The sequence below is a fragment of the Conger conger genome, chromosome 10 (assembly GCF_963514075.1).
Source record: "Conger conger chromosome 10, fConCon1.1, whole genome shotgun sequence".
NCBI classification, from domain to species: Eukaryota; Metazoa; Chordata; class Actinopteri; order Anguilliformes; family Congridae; genus Conger; species Conger conger.
This window is the reverse complement of record NC_083769.1, coordinates 11,752,182-11,773,926: the sequence shown is the minus strand read 5'-3', so window position 1 is coordinate 11,773,926 and position 21,745 is coordinate 11,752,182. Positions and strand designations below refer to the sequence as shown.

Below are 21,745 nucleotides of genomic sequence, written 5' to 3'. Positions count from 1 at the left end.
GACACGAGCAGAGGCAATTGTGAATATTAAAACAGTGCAATTATCTGACATGACTTATTTTCTACCAAATTAGCATTTATTAATATTATATTTCTGCATAGCATTAAGTCACTTGCTCATTAAAGGCAGCAATCTGGATTGTTTCCAGTCCCATACCTTTATATAAAGCCAATATTCTTCCAATTTTCTTGGGTACTGCATCCTAGCTGCATCCTATCTGGGCGTCAAATCTTCAAACAGCAATTGTAGCCAACAGGTTCCTCAAATACATTACTGGTGTTAAACCACTGATTTTCGATTAATTTCAAACATAAAAGATTTGTCTTTTCTGATGGCCATTAACAGGTAATGCACAGCAGACATCACTGTACACAGCTGTTCATCACTATATATACAGTAGGGTTTGGAGCTGGGCTTGCAACGCAAGTTTGGTTACTAGGTAAAGCTCAGGAAACACACAGCTGTACAAAGAGTGCATGTAAAAATGGAAGCTGCTCCATTTGTGTCACTCCTGATTAGAACATTCCCAAAAAACAGCAAAAACAATACTGTGAAAACACTGACGCACACCCACTGAAAAAAAAACAGCTCAAGCTAAGTTTTGAAACAGTTGGTAGCTGGTATTCCAAGCTGGTCATCGCAGGATTTTACACCAGGGACCTGGGGCCTCATTTATAAAACTGTGCTTAGGATTCACGTCAAAAGGTTGCGTAAGCATGAAACCTAGGACGTGCGTACGCAAAACAATAGTCTGATTTATAAAACAGTGCATACGCACGTCCCACGCCAATTTTCCTTTATAAATCACAATCAACTCTAAATGTGGTGCAGCTTTGCCGGCTTCATGTCCCGCCCACAGTTTCCTATAAATAGGCAGTGAAACGCCCCTAATGAATATGCATTTCACGAAGACGACAATGGCAAACGCTGAAAAGAAGGCCAAGAAAAGGGATTTCAGCCATTTGATTACCTCTGAAAAGCTACAGGTGTGGGAATTATCCTGTAAATGACGAACAGTTCTGCACAACGAATGTGATGATGACGATGATAATAATAATAATACACGTCATTTATCTAGCACCATTGAAAACACAGTTACAAAATTAAGAGATAAAACGAACAAAAATGTATAACAATAAACACATTATAAAACGTAATATATGAATATGATAACAATATATGAAACTATGCTCGTATCTGCCCGACTGACGCATTGTAAACGGCATCAGTGCAGCGCAATTTGTCCGACTGTTCACCATATTATTTATGAGAATACATTTAATAACATGAAGTATTGTTTAACAATTCGTCTACATATTTGAGGGATTATTTTACAACATCTCCGTTTATATTTTTCATCCTAAATCATATTTTTTGGGCACTCCAGGGAGCATCAATCAAACAGCTGTTTGTTTATTCGTTGTAAGAGGCTTTCATCCATTTTTGCAAATTAACTCTTCGTATATGATACGTGAGAGGTAATATTTCATTACATTACATTACATTACATTACATTGCATGGCATTTCGCAGACGCTCTTATCCAGAGCGACGTACAACAAAGTGCAAATTAAACACAAGAACAAGCGCAAAGAGGACCTGAGAGGACAGTATAGTTCCGAGTCCTAGTGTAAACATGCAGAAAATCAGAACCCTTTAAGAGTACAATCAACAACAATAAATTTCGATTTATTTTACACAGTGGTATCTGTTGTATATCATTTTCGACTTCTCTCGTCGCCAAATGTTGTGTTGCACTTAGGAAGGGAGAGAACCCGTATAGCGAAATTCAACAACACAACACTTTAATAAGTATAACAGGGACGAAGCACGTCCTTACAGCAGCCATACCCAGCCACAACTCCCGGCAAATCTTTACACATTTTTCAATCCTGTTTCACTTCCCGTTTTCCTGGTCTTACGTCACGAGCATTAAAGGCACAGTTTCTCATTTCTCCAGTTAATGTGCGTACGCATGGGTCAGAGTTTCCGTGGAGGACCGCACATTTTCCGGTCAAGTTCGTTTTTTATAAATGCCAAAGTTTGCTTAGAAAGTGGCGTACGCATTCTTTTGTGCCTACGCAACGTTTATAAATGAGGCCCCAGGTCTTCAGTCTCCTGCCCTCGTGCACCGACATGACTAATGCAAATGCGTGTGGTGCTTATCCTGTCAGTGCTCAGTTATCGACATATACGTATGTTATCACAAAATAACTGAATGAAAGAAGATGCCAAACCACAGTTTGTCTCTCCAAAAGTAATCCCAAGAATGTGCCAAGACCAACAGGAAGCAGAATATTCTAAAAATGCCAGTGATGAAATAGAACAGACCTGGATGCAAGCCTAAAGTAAAGGCAGGCCTACCTTTTATATGGTTGAAGGGACCAACCCATACAGGAACCAAACAAAACTAGTACTGTACATTTTCTAAAGTAAATTGCAAACAGTCATAGGTTCAAGCTCATGTATATGATTTTCAAAAACTGAACTGTACCCCTGACAAAACAAGTTTCAGCCCAGCCCTTAAGAAAATGAACCTTACAGTTTCCTGTTGGCCTGCACTCAAAGCTATGGGCTATAGTGGTACAAGCCTTCACACAATGACGTTCCTGTGTCTGCAGCCTTTACCCACCTGGCACTGTTCCCTGTTGTTTCTCCTATTTCTTTCAGAATGATACTGCTTTAGCTCACATTCGCTGAAGGGATTCTTAGCCTTCCAACCCAAATAATTCGTGATTAAAGAGCTGCTGTTGATAAGGGTCAGACGGCACATGGCAAATAGTTCATGTGAAACACTGCAGGGTTTTCTCCTGGTTTGTAAAAGCAGAGTGATGCTCTGGCCCTCCTGTTCTGCATTCTGAGGCATTACAATGGTAAATGGACTGCATTTATATCGCGTTTTTTCAAGAGCACTTTACAATTGATGCCTCTCATTCACCCATTCACACACCAACGGCTGCCATGCAATGCACCAATCAGCTTGTCAGGAGTAATTGGAGGTGTCTTGCTCAGGGACACTTCAACACACCCACGGCAGGGGATTGAAAAGAAATTCCAAACTCGAAACTCCAAAAGAAAATAAATATTAACAGTGAAAGATTAATCTTTCACTTCAAGGTTTTTGACTCAATATATAAACTTTTAACAAACTACTCGAAGAAAGACATACAATGCAAAGTCCAGACCAGTAAAGTTATTGGAGGTGCAGCCACACTGGTGCCCGAGGTCTGAGAGGGTCTGTCATCCTCTTACAAAGAGCTGGGTCTGCATTTTAAAAAGTCAAGCTAGGTTTTGAAACAGCTGGTAGCTGGTTGACCAGTTCAGACTAGTAATGGGCAGTTTGGCTCTCTCCCCAAGCACTGAGATCTGCCCGCCCCACTCCTCCTTCATCTCCTTAGACTTAGACAGCGTCCAATGGATACTTACCAGACCAGTTCAGACCAGCTTCCAGCTCAACATGGTTAAGCTGGGTGACCAGTTCAGACCAGCTCCCTGCCGACATGGTTAAGCTGGGTGTCCAGTTCAGACCAACTCCCAGCTTGAAATGGTTTGAGCTGAAGTTAGTTTTGAAACAGCTATGTTGTCCAATTAAATCATAATGTCCTGCAGTATAAACGCTTTATAAACACTGTAGCTGGAGAAGGAAATGCCACATAATAATAATAATAATAATAATAATAATAATAATAATACACCAAATATTTTCAAATAAACTGTAGGCCATATTTAACAGATAATATGAAGGCCTGCACAAATTGGATCTCTAGAAAGAACATAATTAGCAAATACTTTTGTGTTATTCATTTTAATTTGTTGCCATGTTAACTGTTAAGTCAGTTGCGTTTCACCATGACGTCACAACAGCAAATAACCTGTCACATTGTTGAACTTTTGGTTGTTATCCACTAGGTGTCACTGTATTTCATTTTTGTTTCACTGTCTAATTGTTTAACCCACCTGTTATTCAGTCATGTGATTTGTGTAGCCCATTGTCTCTTGTGGTTGGCATTTATATAGCACCTTTATCCAAAGCGCTGTACAATTGATGCTTCTCATTCACCCATTCATACACACACTCACACACTCACACACACTCACACACACTCACACACACTCACACACTCACACACACTCACACACACACTCACACACACACACACACACTCACACACACTCACACACACACACACACACCGACGGCGATTGGCTGCCAGGCAAGGCGCCAACCAGCTCATCAGGAGCATTTGGGGGTTAGGTGTCTTGCTCAGGGACACTTCCACACAGCCCGGGCAGGGGATCGAACCGGCAACCGGCAACGACTGCTCTTACTGCCTGAGCCATGTCACCCCTCTTGTATTTAAACCCGGTCTTTTCACCATGTCTTTGTTGAGTCTTCACTGAACCCTCTGTGAGTAACTTTGTCTGATCTTCTGTCAACTAGAACCTTGATTGCCTCTTCTTTTTTTTGACCCTGGATTGTTGTACTCTGTGTTACTTGGATTGCCCTTTGGATTTGGTTGCATTACTGGATTATTTTTGGTTTCCCTTTTTGGATTATCTGTTTTATGTTTTTGGCCTTTGTGGATTTAAGGATTGAACTCTGTTTTTGGATTTTTTTCGTATATCTTCTGAGCTTTTGAATTTCTGATTCTCAGTCCTTGGTGGTTTAGGGGATTGGTCTCTGACTAGCACACCAGAGACCAGGGTTCTATACCCGACTGTGATAGTTCTGGGTGGATAAGGTTGAAGAATGTGAATAGCAGGCAGTATTTTCTGTGTCATTTATCCAAGGTCTGAACAAGTCAATGTTAGAATATAAAAATAATTAATGAAAACTTGTCGCTTTGGATAAAAGTGTCAGCTAAATGACAAATTAAATTAATATGGAAGATTAAATATGGAACAATAAAACAGAAGACATATCACAGCACAGGACCAGGGTTGAGGACACCTGTATTCAAAGAATTTATAGGTAGAATAGGTACGTCTAATGGTCAAGAGAGGAATTGCAGCAACAAAAACCCATCAATGAGCTTGAATTATTGTACAGCTATACTCTTGTACAGAGTGTTGGTCCGTCAACTGCATATTTTCCATCCATCCATCCATCCATTATCATAACCCACTTATCCTGAACAGGGTCGCAGGGGAGCTGGAGCCTATCCCAGCATACTTTGGGCAAAAGGCAGGAATACACCCTGGACAGGTCGCCAGTCCATCACAGGGCACACACACTCACACACTCACACCTATGGGCAATTTAGACTCTCCAATCAGCCTAATCTGCATGTCTTTGGACTGTGGGAGGAAACCAGAGTACCCGGAGGAAACCCACGCAGACACAGGGAGGACATGCAAACTCCGCACAGAGAGGCCCCGGCCGACGGGGATTCGAGCCCAGGACCTCCTTGCTGTGAGGCAGCAGTGCTACCCACTGCACCATCCGTGCTGCCAACGGACTATAAACACAGGCAGAGGTGACATGTCAGTGAGCCTTTTTCAATGATAGGAAGGGATTTAAAATGCTCTTCATGTCAACTTCAAACTTCAAAAAATGTCAACTTCAACAACTGTATTTTCCACAGCACTACACCTATGAATTGACTTTTACCAATTGACCTGTACAAGTCAGTTCTGGAGACTGCTTCAGAATAGGAAATTAATAGAGTGATCCAACAGCATATCATGATTTAATGGGCAACATGGTGACCTTAAATCTTTAAGATATTTAAAAAATATAGTATGACAAAGTGGGATATACATGATATAGTGTATTCCCTCACATATGAAGGTAAGACTGAGTGAATATGGATTCCCATGTCCACTTATAGAACAGGACCTGCAATCACAGTGCATGCAAGGATTATGCCAATATATATGCCAATATATATTTTTTAATGCCTTGCCGTAACATAATATCAGTAACAGCACTTTAACTAATAAGATTTTAACAACATATAAGATATAAGAAAATATAAGAAATCAATCCATACAATCACAGCGAATGATTATGAAGAATCACTGAATTAATTACAGCTCATTTTAAGCTTACCTTGGTTTAATGGTGTCAACTGAACAGCTGAGTAGAAACAATGCTGGCCGATGACTGCTTCAGAACCTATTGCCAATAAATCAGAGGGGTTGAGGGAAAACATTGGAAGAACATATGGAGCTTGAGCTCAATAGAGTGTAATGTATAAATGAAGACAACATGTGTCAAAGTATCATGATTTCTTGTTTAGTGCCAAGGTAATTTGTCAAGCACAGGTGTGAAATTTGTATTTTGACCAGTTTCTGTAGTAAGGGGTATTTCCTCATACACAGCAGTTGGTAATCCATGATCTGGAGAAGAGAGGAAAAAAAGCCAGAATTCAACAAACATTTGGCGCGCAGTGTAACAGGAACAGAACTCTCAATCTATTCTCACCTGCACTTATGTAACATCCATTTAACCTGGAGTAAAACTCATCCCCATCATGCTGGTTTTTTATTTGAACTTCTGAAATCACAAAGATAAACAATGACACACCAACAATGATAAACAATGACACACCAGCAATGATAAACAATGACACACCAGCAATGATCAACAATGCCACACCAGCAATGATAGAAAATGACACACCAGCAATGATAAACAATGACACACCAGCAATGATAAACAATGACACACTAGCAATGATAAACAATGCCACACTAGCAATGATAAACAATGCCACACCAGCAATGATAAACAAAGACACACCAGCAAAAATGAACAATGACAATGACATAAAATATTCACTTGTGACTCCCCTAAGGGCCACAGAGTGTCCCAGAATGAAATTTAAAAAATAAAAATAAATAAAAAATACATAAATGTGTTAATAGAAAAACGAGCACATGTAATAATACTAAAATAAATAAAATCATCTAAAAAATGTGAAGAAATAAATCTGGTAATATAGAAATATATATATTTGTGTGTGTGTGTGTGTGTGTGTGTGTGTGTGTGTGTGTGTGTGTGTGTGTGTACAATGCATTTATGAAGTTATTATATCATTTCTATTCATTAAAATAATAATCTTCCCATTTATTTCCATTCTTTGCAATTATTTCCATATATGCAGTATTGTGCAAAAGTCTTAGACACCATAGATTTTAAAAAATTGTTCTGTGGTAGAAGAGGAAGCTGTAATGAGGCATAATATAATCTCTTGAATGTTTTCAAAATATTAAAAATAGATTCCAATCATGTACCAATACAGGATTGCAAAATCAGCCTTGTGTATGTACGTACAGTATAGTGCCATCCAAAATTGTTCATACCCCTGATAAAGGTGAGCAAAGGCCCCATAAAATGAAATTTTCAGTTCAGCAAGAGAGCAGGCAACAAGCACAGACCAAAAGGTCTGAAGGATTTTAGTCAGTGGCCCTCCCTATACTGTATGATCACCAATCTCATGAAACCAGTTGTGTTATACATTATGGTACAATGGATATTTCACTGGATTTAACCTTTTACTTGTCTGTGGTCTAAATTATTAATTAAACTTACGAATATTAGTTGTCATGAAGCCTGCACTGATGAGAGAGTAGTACGCTCTGTCCGTCCTGTTTCCTTGACATTTGTATTCACCATCATAGGAGCCATTCCAAAATCCCACTGTGTGCCTCTCCCCAGTGTGGTTTAGTGAGATCTGTGCTCCGTCTCTGTACCTTATGTAGTTCCAGTTGGCTGAGGTTCCCTGAAGCTCACACCTCATTGTTAGACTGCCTTCAGTGATGTAGATCCCCAGCCATCCATTATCCAGGGCCACTACTGCCTGAGGCTGAGCTGCAAGATCCCATAATGCTTATCATCCAACTCAACATGTTATATGTCAAAACCAATATCATCAATTGAGTCTGTAATCCACTAAGCCTTACAAAGTTACTGTTGGAGTGATAGGTTTCTCTCCCACATGATACTGAAATAATGGAACTCCTCTTCACATTGGTGAGATTTGTTGATGGAGAGCTTGTGAAAATAATTTCTCCTCACACAGACACGCAGACACTCTGTTGCACTCTAGTCATAATATGACAAGGCCATGTTGTTGTTTGACATAGTAAAAATAGTAAAGAAAATAATCTGGCAGATGAAATCATGAATGAAACAAGTAGCTAGGAATATTATGCCCAATACTGCATTAGGCTATTTCCAAAACATTTTCACCGATTTAGTTTCAGGCCTGACATCACAATCGTACTCAGAACTGTGTCAAAGCCCTGATGAACAGTGACTTATTCTCATTCATTGCCTTGTATTCCCATTGCACATGATAAGGAGCTGAATGGAAGCTCTCACTCACTCCTCATACTCTAAATACTTTATGGCACCAAAAACCTTTTTTTTTCTTCACAAAATCTGTCAAGGGAACAGCTTTTACTGGGTTAATGGAAGGTAAGCCAGCCACAGGTAGTGGTCATTATTGACATGGCCTTCTAGTTCATCCTTATCAGTTAACTTTGGAAATGCAAATTGTTGAGAGAAAATAGATCATATTGTAACGTAAGTCTTTATTCAGTGTAGCTTCTAGGAGTTTGGCTCCTCGGTTCATTACCATTGATGTTAAACAAATCTAATTTTTGACCAATAGGATTCAACCGTCATGCAGTGTGTAGTGTATGTACACGGAAGTGATGGCCAGATCGACTGCTGTTTATGTAGCCGCTGTATGGCCCCTGACGAGGTAATTGCTTACCCTCGCTGGAGCTAGGTGCTAGCAGCATTGAATCCAAAGTTTCAGCAGTAAAAAACGAAACTAAATCACTAGACTCTTGTCGTGTCATTGCGAGCGGCTCCGGAGATTGTAAGTTTTATTCCTCATTAATACACGGGACCAAGTGTTTGGCGAGCAAGAAATCTAGCTACACTAGCGAACTATGGCTAACGACAAGCAAAGAGTAAAGACGCGACAATATTTACCTTGTACATTCAATGTAGCAGAGATGCTAATCAGTGAGTATACACCAGCTCTCTGAAGCTTTCCTCTGCAGGTGTAGAGTCCATTATGGGACTGATCAGCTGAGATGATTGTATATGTGTCTCCATTTACACTGCTGGAGTCAGCTTCGTCGAAAGGAAGTTCCTGTCCATCTTTGTACCATTCATATATCCACTCTGCAGAGCTGCCCTGAATTATACACCTCAGAGTCACTGTTTCATCAGGGAAGACCTCTGTCCATCCAGACTTCACTGTCAGCTGTGTTTGAGGTATACCTGCAAATCAATACAACATTTTCTAATAATTAAATAAACACTCGTCATAAACACTCTCTTCGTATTTTTTTAATTATTATTAAAGCACATTGATCAAACCCACATTCTTCTATTGTAATTGTTCTCACCAGATATGTCTAAAGTCAGAGGATCACTGTAGTCTGAGTGAAAAGGGTTTCTTCCTCTTGCAGCTCTACACCGGTACTCTCCACTGTGGGCCAGAGCAGCAGGGCTGATGGTGTAACTGGACCCTTCAGACCTGCTGCTTTCAGTGTTGGGCAGAGCTGTTTTGGGTTTTGTCCTCGTTCACCCAGACAGAAGTACTCTCCACTCTCTGACTCTCTTTTTCAGACATGAGACAGTCATAACTTTGAAAATACATGTTGCTCATTTTCATAAAGTTTATTGTAAACACTGCGCAATATCTCACAATCTTTCACAATTTTGTTAAATTAAATTAAATTTAAATGAAAAAAGCAGTCACAATTATACATTGTATAACTTATGTCCAAAGCAAGATTATGAATGTAATCAGGTTTTCCACAACATAGCTCTTTTTGTAATGTCCCACATATTACATATTATGCCTTTTAATCATCATTCTTACATGCTCACAAATCATTATTGCTTGAAGTCGCATTATTAAAGTTCTTCTACTTACAAAGCAGAAAGGACACTGTGTTCAGCTCCATTCTGATTACTCTGCCTCAGCAGAGGCCAGGAGGTCTATTTAGCTCACCGCAGTTTCCACACAAAGAGGAAATGCAGCAGGCAAGACAGTGACTAAAGATACAAGATTACATTACATTACATTGCATGGCATTTAGCAGACGCTCTTATCCAGAGCGACGTACAACAAAGTGCAAATCAAACACAAGAACAAGTGCAAAGAGGACCTGAGAGGACAGTACAGTTCCGAGTCCTAGTGTAAACATACAGAAAATCAGAACCCTTGAAGAGTACAATCAACTTTCAAACTAGCATACCACAGTTGGCAGCTAGAATACAACAATACAACAGCCAATAAAAACAACAATACCTATACAAGTAACAATATCTATACATAAGTGCCATTACAGTCTAAGGCTAATCATGGTGGTGAGTTGGGGAGGGAAAGGTATAGCCTGAAGAGATGGGTCTTCAGTCTGCGCTAGAAGGAGGTCAGAGACTTTGCCGTTCTGACATCCACCGGGAGGTCATTCCACCACCGTGGGACCAGGACAGACAGCAGTCGTGAGCGTGAAGTGCAGGTGTGGCGAGGGGGAGGCGCCAGGCGGCACGAAGTGGCAGAATGGAGGAGTCTTGTTGGTGTATAGGTCTTGATAAGGGATTGAATATATACAGGGGCTGATCCTTTAACTGCCTGGTATGCGAGCGCCAATGTTTTAAATTTGATGCAAGCCATAACAGGCAGCCAGTGGACGTTGCTGAGCAGGGGGGTGACGTGTGAATGCATCAAACACCCCTGCATCAAATGTCATGCCTGCATCTAATCATGGTCTCTCAGGCCTGTTAGAAAATAGTGCTCATTGGGCTATTAATGTATTATTGTTTATCAATCAAGTTTATAATTTGAGCTAACAATACTACTCTCTGGGTGATCAGTTGTTCACAATATTAGGTATGAAGAGTCTACCTGACCTGATGAAGGATCAAAACAAAAGATTCAGTTGTTCAGTAAATGGGTGCGATGAAGAGTAGTTCTTCCTTTTTCATTGTAATGTTTATTTTTTTTACTTCTCAGAATTATTCTCTAAAAATGGGTGACAGATTGAATGGACAACCACAATATTAACTGAATCATATTGCTTTTAATTACATTTCACTGTTTAAGAATGCAAGTTTCATAAACCTAGTGTGTCTCTGGTATTGTCGTTGAAATTAAAATTTTCTCTTTACAATAACACACATTTTGTGTCAGACATAAATTATGTATGTTAGGATTGTATGGGCATGGTCTGGACTGCCTCACTGCCTCACCTCCCCCCTCAACTTCTCCCACAATGTAGCACTCACAAGTAAATTGTATTGAAGGAGGAGGGAGACTGGGAGATGCAAACTCCTCACAGAAAGACCACCGGCCACTGTCCACTGCACCACCATGCTGCCACAAATCCCTTTATTAAAAAAAAAATGTTTATACGCAAATGTCATCAAAGAGGAGATCTTCAATGAGACTAAAACATTTATTGGCCTATAATAAATACTCCACCCATTTCATTCCAACATTGGAATACATGGAAATATTTGACTGATATGAGTTGATATTGCAAAGCATTTGAATTCTCTACTGTGGCTGATGTTTAATACATACCATAATAACACCATTCAATGTAGTTTGAAGCCATTTAAAAACTGTGTGCAAGTATACCTAGAAGAATTGATGCTGGTTTGAAGGCAAAGGTGTCAGGGTTGGGAGGTAGTACCGGTTGTGGCCACCAGGGGTTTACTATTTTCACCTATTTTTCACCTGAATTTTTAAACATGACTGTCTCTTGTGTCTGAACTATCGACTCTAACATTAACTGGTGTGAGTTTGTCAATTTAAAATATTGCATGAAAAATGTAGGGAGTGAAACTATCGAGACCATTCAGCTACTCAAAAATGGCCAGTGTATTGTTTAATTAAAATGTGTGTTTTCAATATGAAAATAATACAATCATTTAATGTCAACTTTTATTCAACCTGGAACAGGCATGGAAATTGCTTTCTCTCTGTTTCAGATGCAACAGCATTGCTGTTTTTTGGTGAACAGACAGGTACAGATATTACATCTATGCTTTGGCAGGGACAGAACTACCATTCATTTGTTTTGTGGAAAACACACAGCAATTAAAAAATATCATGGGAACTTCACAAAACACATGCTTTCTGAGAGACAGGAAGGGTTATAATATTAGGATTGCAAGTAATGAGGAAAATGATACAGTTCGGAAAGTTTTGCATTTAGAAAATGCTATGTAGTTAAATTGAATTTAGAATGTGTATTTTCATTGATACTATATATTAAAGGAAACTGTTCATTGTTAAACACTTGTTTCATTCTGTTATAACTTGTTCAGCTGCAGAGTCCAGTCCGGTGGTTCATCTGACTGCTAATCCTCCATGGTCAGCTGTGTTCCCAGGAGAGACGATTACTCTCACCTGTCAGGTTATTGGATCTGAGGGGTGGACATTTTACTGGATCAGACACAGACAGGGGGGCTTAGCACAACTTCCAGGCTCCAGTGGTGATGGCTCTGTGTTGGTTCTGGTTCCTGTGAAAGAGAGAGAGAGTGGAATGTATCAGTGTGTAGCTGCAAAAGGGAAAGACCGAGCTTTCAGTAACTTTCATAACATAACAGCATCTGGTAAGTTGTGTAATGAAAACTAGTCCTCTCAAATAGTGTTTTGTGTTTTATAAACAATATGAAATGAAATTATGAAACAAAATCCATTCTGTATTCCCATGTGCATTTCAGCTACTCGTCCTCAGGCTGTCATAGGCACAGATCCCCCAGCCTCAGTGATGTTCACAGGAGAAACCGTTACCTTGACTTGTGACATCAGGAAAGGGTCTGGCTGGAGATATTCATGGATTAGAGAAACTAAAATAGGATTTGAGCATCTCACTGTCCGCAGTACTGAAAGGCAAAAAAAGCACATCCTGCACCCTGTAAGAGAGTCAGACAGTGGAAAATACTTCTGTCAGGGTGAACGAGGACAAAATCCTGTTATCCAGTCTGTCTCTGGATCACTTGTGTTAAATGTGTCTGGTGAGTTTTCCTCCTGGATATTTTCTCCTGTCTTTAACTATATGATCTTGTATGTGATGAAGCCTATCTATATTTATAAATGCTAACAGATTAAGATGAAGCACTCGTTCACTTTTTTCAGGGGGAAAGCCAAAGCCTGTTATTACCCAGAATGCCCCCAGCGGAGAGATGTACACAGGAGAGAGTGTCACCCTGAGCTGTGGGTTTGGGGGAGATCCTGCTGGCTGGGAGTATTTCTGGTACAAAGACACACAGAGAACAGCTCTGCCCAACACTGAAAGCAGCAGGTCTGAAGGGTCCAGTTACACCATCAGCCCTGCTGCTCTGGCCCACAGTGGAGAGTACCGGTGTAGAGCTGCAAGAGGAAGAGACCTTTATAACTCAGACTATAGTGATCCTCTGACATTACAAATATCTGGTGAGAACTATTACATGAGAAGAATGTGGATTTGATCAATGTGCTTTAATAATGAAAAACATATGAAGAGAGTGTTCATGATGCCTTAATTTAATTGTTAGAAACTGTTTGATTTGCAGGTAGACCTCAAACACAGCTGCAATCTGGATGGACAGAGGTCTTCCCTGATGAAACAGTGACTCTGAGGTGTATAATTCAGGGCAGCTCTGCAGAGTGGATATATGAATGGTACAGAGATGGACAGGAGCTTCCTGTAGACGAGGCTGACTCCAGCAGTGTAAATGGAGACACATATACAATCCTCTCTGCTGATCAGACACATACTGGACCATTACTTTGTGGAGTTCTCACCGTGAGCGACTTGGTTAACGGGTTTCTCAAGTGTAGTAGCCTGAGGGAGGGGCCAGAACTTGAATTAATTAATTGAAAAGCTAGATTGTTAGCAATAGCCAGCTCTCCGGTGCTGTAAAAAAGCTCAACATGTTTTTGGTGTTAATGTGACTGATTTTGGTAGAGCAAGCTACATATTTGCCACAGTTTACTGCCTGTCATCACATGTTTAGCTGCTTCTCCAGTGCATTGAGTGAAGCCAGGCAGAACAATTATTCACAAAATAGGATCAAATTGGTTCAGAAACTCTGAAGCACAGAACTCTGAGTGGATGTTGATGGGCGATGCAGCCCAAAAGTCAAGCCACGGGCAACTCTTTTCGGCCAACTTTTTTTGGCCGACTTTTGTCTCAGTTACTCAGTTGCTCATACTGAGGTTCTGTGTCTGAGACCCAGTGACCCTGTGCTGGGGTTCTGTGTCTGAGACCCCGTGACCCTGTGCTGGGGTTCTGTGTCTGAGACCCCGTGACCCTGTGCTGGGGTTCTGTGTCTGAGACCCCGTGACCCTGTCGCTGTTTGTGTATACAGTACTGTGCAAAAGTCTTAGGCACCTGTATAACATTCTGTACAGATAAGATTCTTTCAAAAATAATTAATGAATGGTCCTAAATAAACATACTATACATTTTACATTACATTTGAATAATTTGGCGGAATAATTAAAAACTGAATCAAATCAATATTTTTGTGACCACCCTTCAGTATTAAAACTGCATCACTTCTCTGAGATAGTCAACGCTGTTCTGCTGATTAAACAAGGTTGTTCCAAGCATGCTGGAGAACTTGCCACAGTTCTTCTGCAGACTTTGGTTGGCTCCTTGCTTCTGATCTCAGACAGCCCTGATCACGTTTTAATGTAAAAAGTAGTCAATTGCTTTCAGTAAAATGTTATAATTAAATACAAAAATGAATATTTGGGAATCTCAATTGTGTTCTTTTATATTAACACACAAAATAAACATATCTATAATAAAGTCTAGGGTGCCTCAGACTTCTGCACAGTACTGTACTTCTCGCCTATGTATACATCATCCTGTTTTGTTTGGGATTTTAGAGACGGATGTCTTGTTTGTGTTTTGTTATCACTTTGCCATTCCCGGTTCTAGGTAGGCTATAATGCAGTTGGGAGGCTGTGTAGTGTTTTCCCTGGCACTGTTCCAGTACCTAGTTATTACTCGCATCATCTTTGACTACCACCATAATCTGTAGGGCATGAGGTTGAGATTCTCTGCTGTCTGTTATTGCCTTTGCTCGAGTCAGATTAGACTTCTCAACCTTTTTCATAGGTTGTTTTATTGGTTGGCTAATGGCCGGGGAGTTATTAATTCCTCACGTATTATATCTCACGTCTTGTGGGTAACTTTTAGAACCCAACTCAGTCAGGTTTGGTCCTCCGACCCCGCTCATTCACATTTTTGTACCCAAGAGGTAAATAAGACGAGAGAAACTTATCTTCAGTGCCCCTCTCTGCGCATCATTGCATTATTTCCAGTTTACTTTGCGGATATCTTACCCAGTGTTTTCACTGAGCGAGACTTGGTTGAAAGGTCGCTCAAGTGTACTAGGTTGAGGGAGGGGCCAGAGCTTAAATTAATTTATTGAATAGCTAGATTGTCAGCAATAGCCAGCTCTCCAGTGCTGTAAAAAAACAATAGGAAATTAAATTATGACACAAAATCCATTCTGTATTCCCATGTGCATTTCAGCTACTCGTCCTCAGGCTGTCATAGTCACAGATCCCCCAGCCTCAGTGATGTTCACAGGAGAAACTGTTACCTTGACTTGTGACATCAGGAAAGGGTCTGGTTGGAGATATTCATGGATGAGAAAAACCAAGAGAACATTTGAGCATCCCACTGTCCGCAGTACTGAAAGCCAACAAAAGCTCGTCCTGCACTCTATGAGAGAGTCAGACAGTGGAGAGTACACATGTCAGGGTGAATGAGGACAAAAGCCTGTTATCCAGTCTTTCCCTGGATCACTTGTGTTAAATGTGTCTGGTGAGTTTTTCTCCTGGAGATTTTCTTCTGTCTTTAACCATGTGATCTTGTTTGTGGATGAAGCCTATCTATATTTATAAATGCTGAGAAATTAAGACTAAGCACATGTTCATCCAGAATGCAGCAGCTCGTCTGGTCTTCAACCTTCCCAAATACTCACACGTCACCCCCCTGCTTACTTCCCTCCACTGGCTGCCTGTCATGGCTCGCATCAAATTCAAAACATTGGTGCTAGCCTTCCAAGCAGTTAAAGGGTCTTCCCCAGCTTATCTGCAAAAAATCATCAGACCCTACACCCCTGCCAGACCTCTTCGTTCAGCCTCCACAGGCCGCTTGGCACCTCCCCCTCTCAGAACCTCCACCTCACGCTCACGACTACTGTCTGTTCTGGCTCCACGGTGGTGGAACGAACTCCCCGTTGAGGTCAGAACTATAGAATCCCTCCCCACCTTCAAGCGCAAGCTGAAGACACACCTCTTCAAACAGCACCTCTCCCCATCCCTCCCTACCTCCCTGTGAACCTTAATTGTTGTCTCTGTGACTTGTGTATCAGTATTTTAGTTGGCTAGGTAAGCAGTGTTTGGATAGTTAACTTTGGTGACTTTTGCTCTGTTTGTTTGTTTGTTCAAAAAAAAAAAAAAAAAAAAAAAAAAAAAAAAAAATGGCCCTTGTCCTCATCTTTGTTGTACAGGTAGCAGTTGAAATTGTACTTACCTCTAGGGTCTTTCAGCGAACTTATCCCTGGTTATGGGTATGCACTTTGTTGTACGTCGCTCTGGATAAGAGCGTCTGCCAAATGCCAATAATGTAATGTAATGTAATGTAATGTTTACTTTCATCAGGGGGAAAGCCAAAGCCTGTTATTACCCAGCGGAGAGATGTACACAGGAGAGAGTGTCACCCTGAGCTGTGGGTTTGGGGGAGATCCTGCTGGCTGGGAGTATTTCTGGTACAAAGACACACAGAGAACAGCTCTGCCCAACACTGAAAGCAGCAGGTCTGAAGGGTCCAGTTACACCATCAGCCCTGCTGCTCTGGCCCACAGTGGAGAGTACCGGTTTGGAGCTGAAAGAGGAAGAAACCCTTTTTACTCAGACTACAGTGATCCTCTGACTTTAGACATATCTGATAAGAACTATATGCGAACAAAAATACACAGTGAGCACTTTATTCAGACCACCCTGTCTGGCACCAACAATCATTCCACAGTGAAAATCACCTAGATTCCATTTCACTTAGATCCAGATTAAATATTTGCATTATCAAGCAATATTTAGAGGTCAACCTAAAAAAGTGCTCAGTGTCTGTACATGACTGTAGCAGGTAGTGTGTAGAAGTAGTAGATATTAAACATTTTATTGCAGTGGATGTATGCTAAATTAAGCTTCACATACCCAAGGTGTAAACTATGTAAACTAACATGAATATAAATGATTCTTGTTCTGCACAAACTGAACATAAACTACAGGACTATATCATTTGTCAGAGATCTGTGCTGATACACCTTGATGGAGAACAAGTTGATGTTAGCTTTAGGGGAAAACCAATTTAATTTCCTGTCTTTTGAGGCTTTCAGCAAATGCAAACATTTAACTTAAAACATTATTTTTGTGATTAATAATTTAAGATTTACACGCATTACAGAATGTGACCTGCTCACATTGACCCCAAAATGTATTTTCAGTTTTAGAAAATATTTAAAAGAGTATGTTCTATTTCTTTATTAGCTTCACTGTTTAATTTTTAAATTAACGTGTGGTTAATGCCCACATTGTCAGATATTAATACATTTGAATACACTTTGGTTTCACCCTGTAAGAATTACAGCAGTGTTTATTAATAGTCCCCACATTTCAGACTCGACACTGAAAGCTTTCTTATACCTGCACAAATGAAACAACTGAATACACCTGACTACTCAGAAAGACAATCTGTCCAATTACTTTTGGTCCGCTAAAATGGGGGGACAAGGTATAAGAACGGAGATAATTCCAACATGGATCACCCAATATGGATGTACATAACCTCAAATTAAAGCTGACAGTCTGAACTTCATCCTCATTGTTTCATTTCCAATCCAGCTTGCCAAAGTAGAGGCAAAAGAAGAGAACAAATCCAGCTTGCCAAAGTAGAGGCAAAAGAAGAGAACTTGTACCACTTTCCCAGTGTTTTTCTCAGAGCAATTGTATTATTATAAATTAAATAATTTTTCAATTTTGGAGCACACAGTATATCATTATCTGTATGGTTTTATTTATACAGCCTTTGCTCAGCTTCATGAGGGATGTGAACCATTTTAGATGGCACTGTATGTAAAGGCTGAATTTGCAATATGAGTATCCATCATTTTTTTCAAAAACCTTGTCTCAGTTGTAGCTGGCAGCTGGTCAACCTATAATCATTTTGTTGAGTCAGATGATATATACAGTAACGGAGTCACAAAATAGCGTCTTTCAGGCTGTGACTTCTTTGTTTTTTGGTCCCTCAGTTCACCGCGCTGTGGAGAATGTTGTTCGCATCTGTGTGGCTGTGGCGGTCCTCCTCTTTCTGTCAGTCATTGTCAGACTCGCCTTCCGGAGAAGAGTGTCAGGCCAGGACATGGTGCACAGTGAAGAGGAAATGGCAGAACAAACTGCAGATGCCTGACCACACAGTGTGCTATGAGGTTTTTTCTAGCTTTGCTAAATATTACAAGACATATGTATCACTTATTAAAAGTAGATCTGCTAGAATGTATATAATTATGTGCATCTTAGGGGCTTGAGAGCTAAATGTAATATCTGGCATTGTATTCATTCGTTTCAAAATATTGTAATTTGTAAAACATCGCGTTCAATTAGCTTTTGCATGAATTTACATCGGGGGGAGAATGATGCAAGGTTTCATGTCTTGGGCAACTTCTTTTACAGGAGGGTAGACATTGTAGCAATATTACATATTGTTTCATATTTTGCTCCCATACTGTATGTGCTCCAAGTTTTTCATTTTCAAAACAAGTTTATGTACCTTGATATAATGAAAGATGTTATTGATCTTTTTTCTCAGATGAGTATTTTAATAGAATGTAGAAACTTGCTGTCGTGCAAATACCATTCAAATGTCATTTTTTCCATACTGGATAAACACACATTGTACTTTGAAACCCAGCTCAAATGAGCCCTGTGTATAAACAATGTTGTTTTGATCAATGAAAAAAGTCAGGTATTTGTGCTTTAAATCAATAAAATACATGTTTCTCCATGTACAGCAAATTCATGTCTCCAGGGGTTGTATGTGTACATTAATTTTATATGAAGAATAAGTGGGTAATCAAATCATATGCATAGCCTCACATTAGCATTAGAAAGTTAATCGTCAATCTTATGAGTCTGCATATTGCTGGCATGAAAACATTGATAAGAGAAACAGCTTGAAGCTTGCTGCAGTTCACTGCATACTGCTTTAAGAATCACCTCAATGTGGTTCTCGGGGTCCTCCCCCCAGGAAGTTTGAACAATGCAATTTCCAACTTAAGAGTTTGACACAAAGATTTGGGGGGACTTGTTATCTTCAATTCCACTAAATTACTTTTGTTACTAATGGTAATTTCCCACCATACAGTAGGGTAAGCAGGCCTACTATATGTTTAGTTAGATTTTAATGTGCTGTTGTAGGCTTCCTCTGTAAACATTACCAGCAACAAGATTACTGGACTAGCTGGTGTTACTGCTGATGGCAAACATACAATTCCCCCCTCCCTTTGTCATTGCTGTATTTATAGACCTCAGGCTGTTTCTTCCAGTAGAAACAAGTAAAGAGGAAGAAAGTCTAAAAAACTGACCAGACAGTGGGCAGCTACATTTCGAAGCAACCATCAATGGCGCTCATGTATTTTCAAACAAATGCCGTTTTTATTTTTTATCGCTTTCTTTGTTATTGGCCAAGTTTGGGCAAACACATGCCTGCCCTAAGTCAATGGGTATGATGACACTGCCCAGAAGAAACATTTAAAGTTCTACATTAAAATAGCTTGTTGAGAAGAAACAGACACCCGTAACGAAGACGCAGACGCGCTACCTCTGAAATTGGAACAGAATGAAAATGAGTTATAATAAATATTTATGCATTTTCAAACAATGTCCATTTTCATACAATGTTAATTTGATTGTCATTTTCTTGGCACAACTACTTAACTTATACAGCCACAATAGAGGACACAGCCAGGAATAACACCCCATGAGATATCTGGTTCCATCTTTTCTCAGAGTTTGACCGTATTATTTGTGGATATTTATTTTTCTGACCAGAAAGGACACTGTAAAGGACCTGGCTTTGTGAACTCACAGAGTACAGACCAACACCTGGAGTCAATACACATCCGTTTTCTTTCTTTATTTTTACACATTTTTGTTTTTCTTTCAACCACCTCCATAAATGTCCTGGAAGATCCTTTTGTTTTCTCGTTATAATCAGCACTCTGTTGAGACTCAGGTAACCAGGTGATGTGAGGTAACCGTGTAATTAACTGCTCTAATTGCTTCATTAAGTGCAGAGTAACAACGAAAACCAGCAGACCCCGTAGCTCTCCAGGACCAGGGTTGGAGACCAGTGGTCCAACCTGGTCCTCTCATCATTCTTTGTTATGTTTTAGCTGCTCCTGCTCCTGCTCACATTCGTCTGTCAAATTAGACACATTGGGACAAGAGACAAGAGCGATGGCAAATGTGAATATTAAAACTATTAAAATTTTCTGACATTACTTATTTTCTACCAAATGACCATTTATTCATATTATATTTCTGCATTGAATAAAGTCACTTGCTCATTAAAGGCGGCAAATCTGGATTGTTTCTAGTCCCATACCTTTATTTAAAGCCAATATTCTTTCCAATTTTTATTCTTACCAATATTCAACAGCAATCGTTGCCAACAGGTTCCTCAAATACATTACTGGTGTTAAATTTCAAACATAAAAGATTTGTCTTTTCTGATGACCATTAACAGGTAATGCACAGCAGACATCACTGTACCCAGATGTTCATCACTATATATACAGTAGGGTTTGGAGCTGGGCTTGCAACTCGCAAGTGTGGTTACTAGGTAAAGCACAGAAAACACACAGCTGTACAAAGAGAGTGCATGTAAAAATGGAAACTGCTCCATTTTTGTCACTCATGATACAAGCATCCCAAAAACGGCAAAAACAATACTGTGAAAACACTGACGCACGCCCGCTGAAAAAAAAAACAGCTCAAGCTAGGTTTTGAAACAGTTGGTAGCTGGTATTCCAAGCTGGTCATCACTGGATTTTACACCAGGGATCAGGACTGGAGTCGCCCTTCCCTGCTATAATCCTGCATACATACCGGCGTATCAATCCAGAGACCTTCCTTTGGGTTTTGTGTTACCAGCAGTGTCCACCGGGGGTCAGCATTGAGATGCTTTTTGTGTTCATCAAGGGGCTCTTCTGATGATGAGGCCATTCTGCTGAGGGTTTGAAGGCGAAAGCATTGTACCTACTGCTATATCCAGCATGCAAGCCCCTTCAGAACAGCCTTCACTGTTAAACTGGGAGTGTAGCACAGTGAAACGAGTTTGAGAACCTTAAAAAGATTGTGTTGTCATGATGGAACCACATTAAACACATACCTACTTCACACTATGATTATATTCAATAACTATATGAATATGCTGTATCAGGCAGGTAAAGTATATTTAATTTCAGAATGTCGCTAATTGAGATATGAAACGTTCAGTTTGTGTTTTCCTGGACCATCTACAGCATTGATTAAACAGCCTTGCTCATGAGCTGAATAGGTCAATTTAAAGGGGAATTATGAAATCTGGTCTCTGGATTGATAAGCTTCCCTGAGGGACATAATTGATCATCGTTCTTCTCAATGCCTGTGCTTTTCAATGGGGAGAGGGCTATGTGGATGAAAGTGCTAATATATAGTGGG

The 21,745-nt window shown here is 40.1% G+C and overlaps 1 protein-coding gene and 1 long non-coding RNA gene across 2 annotated transcripts; one reads left to right on the top strand and one right to left on the bottom strand.

Annotated features, from left to right (window-relative positions):
- Nucleotides 1-5,181: 5,181 nt before the first annotated feature.
- Nucleotides 5,182-9,935, bottom strand: LOC133138663 (basement membrane-specific heparan sulfate proteoglycan core protein-like). Its single transcript, XM_061257598.1, has 6 exons — nucleotides 9,905-9,935; nucleotides 9,372-9,527; nucleotides 8,950-9,243; nucleotides 7,537-7,815; nucleotides 6,427-6,498; nucleotides 5,182-6,341 (listed from the first exon to the last, which is right to left on the bottom strand). Exons 1-6 carry the CDS (start codon nucleotides 9,933-9,935, stop codon nucleotides 6,238-6,240), a joined length of 936 nt encoding a protein of 311 aa, XP_061113582.1. The 3' UTR covers nucleotides 5,182-6,237.
- A 1,817-nt stretch (nucleotides 9,936-11,752) lies between these two features.
- On the top strand, nucleotides 11,753-12,869 carry LOC133139321 (uncharacterized). Its single transcript, XR_009709806.1, has 3 exons — nucleotides 11,753-12,003; nucleotides 12,307-12,594; nucleotides 12,706-12,869. It is a non-coding gene; the product is annotated as an uncharacterized LOC133139321 (long non-coding RNA).
- The last annotated feature ends 8,876 nt before the right edge of the window (nucleotides 12,870-21,745 follow it).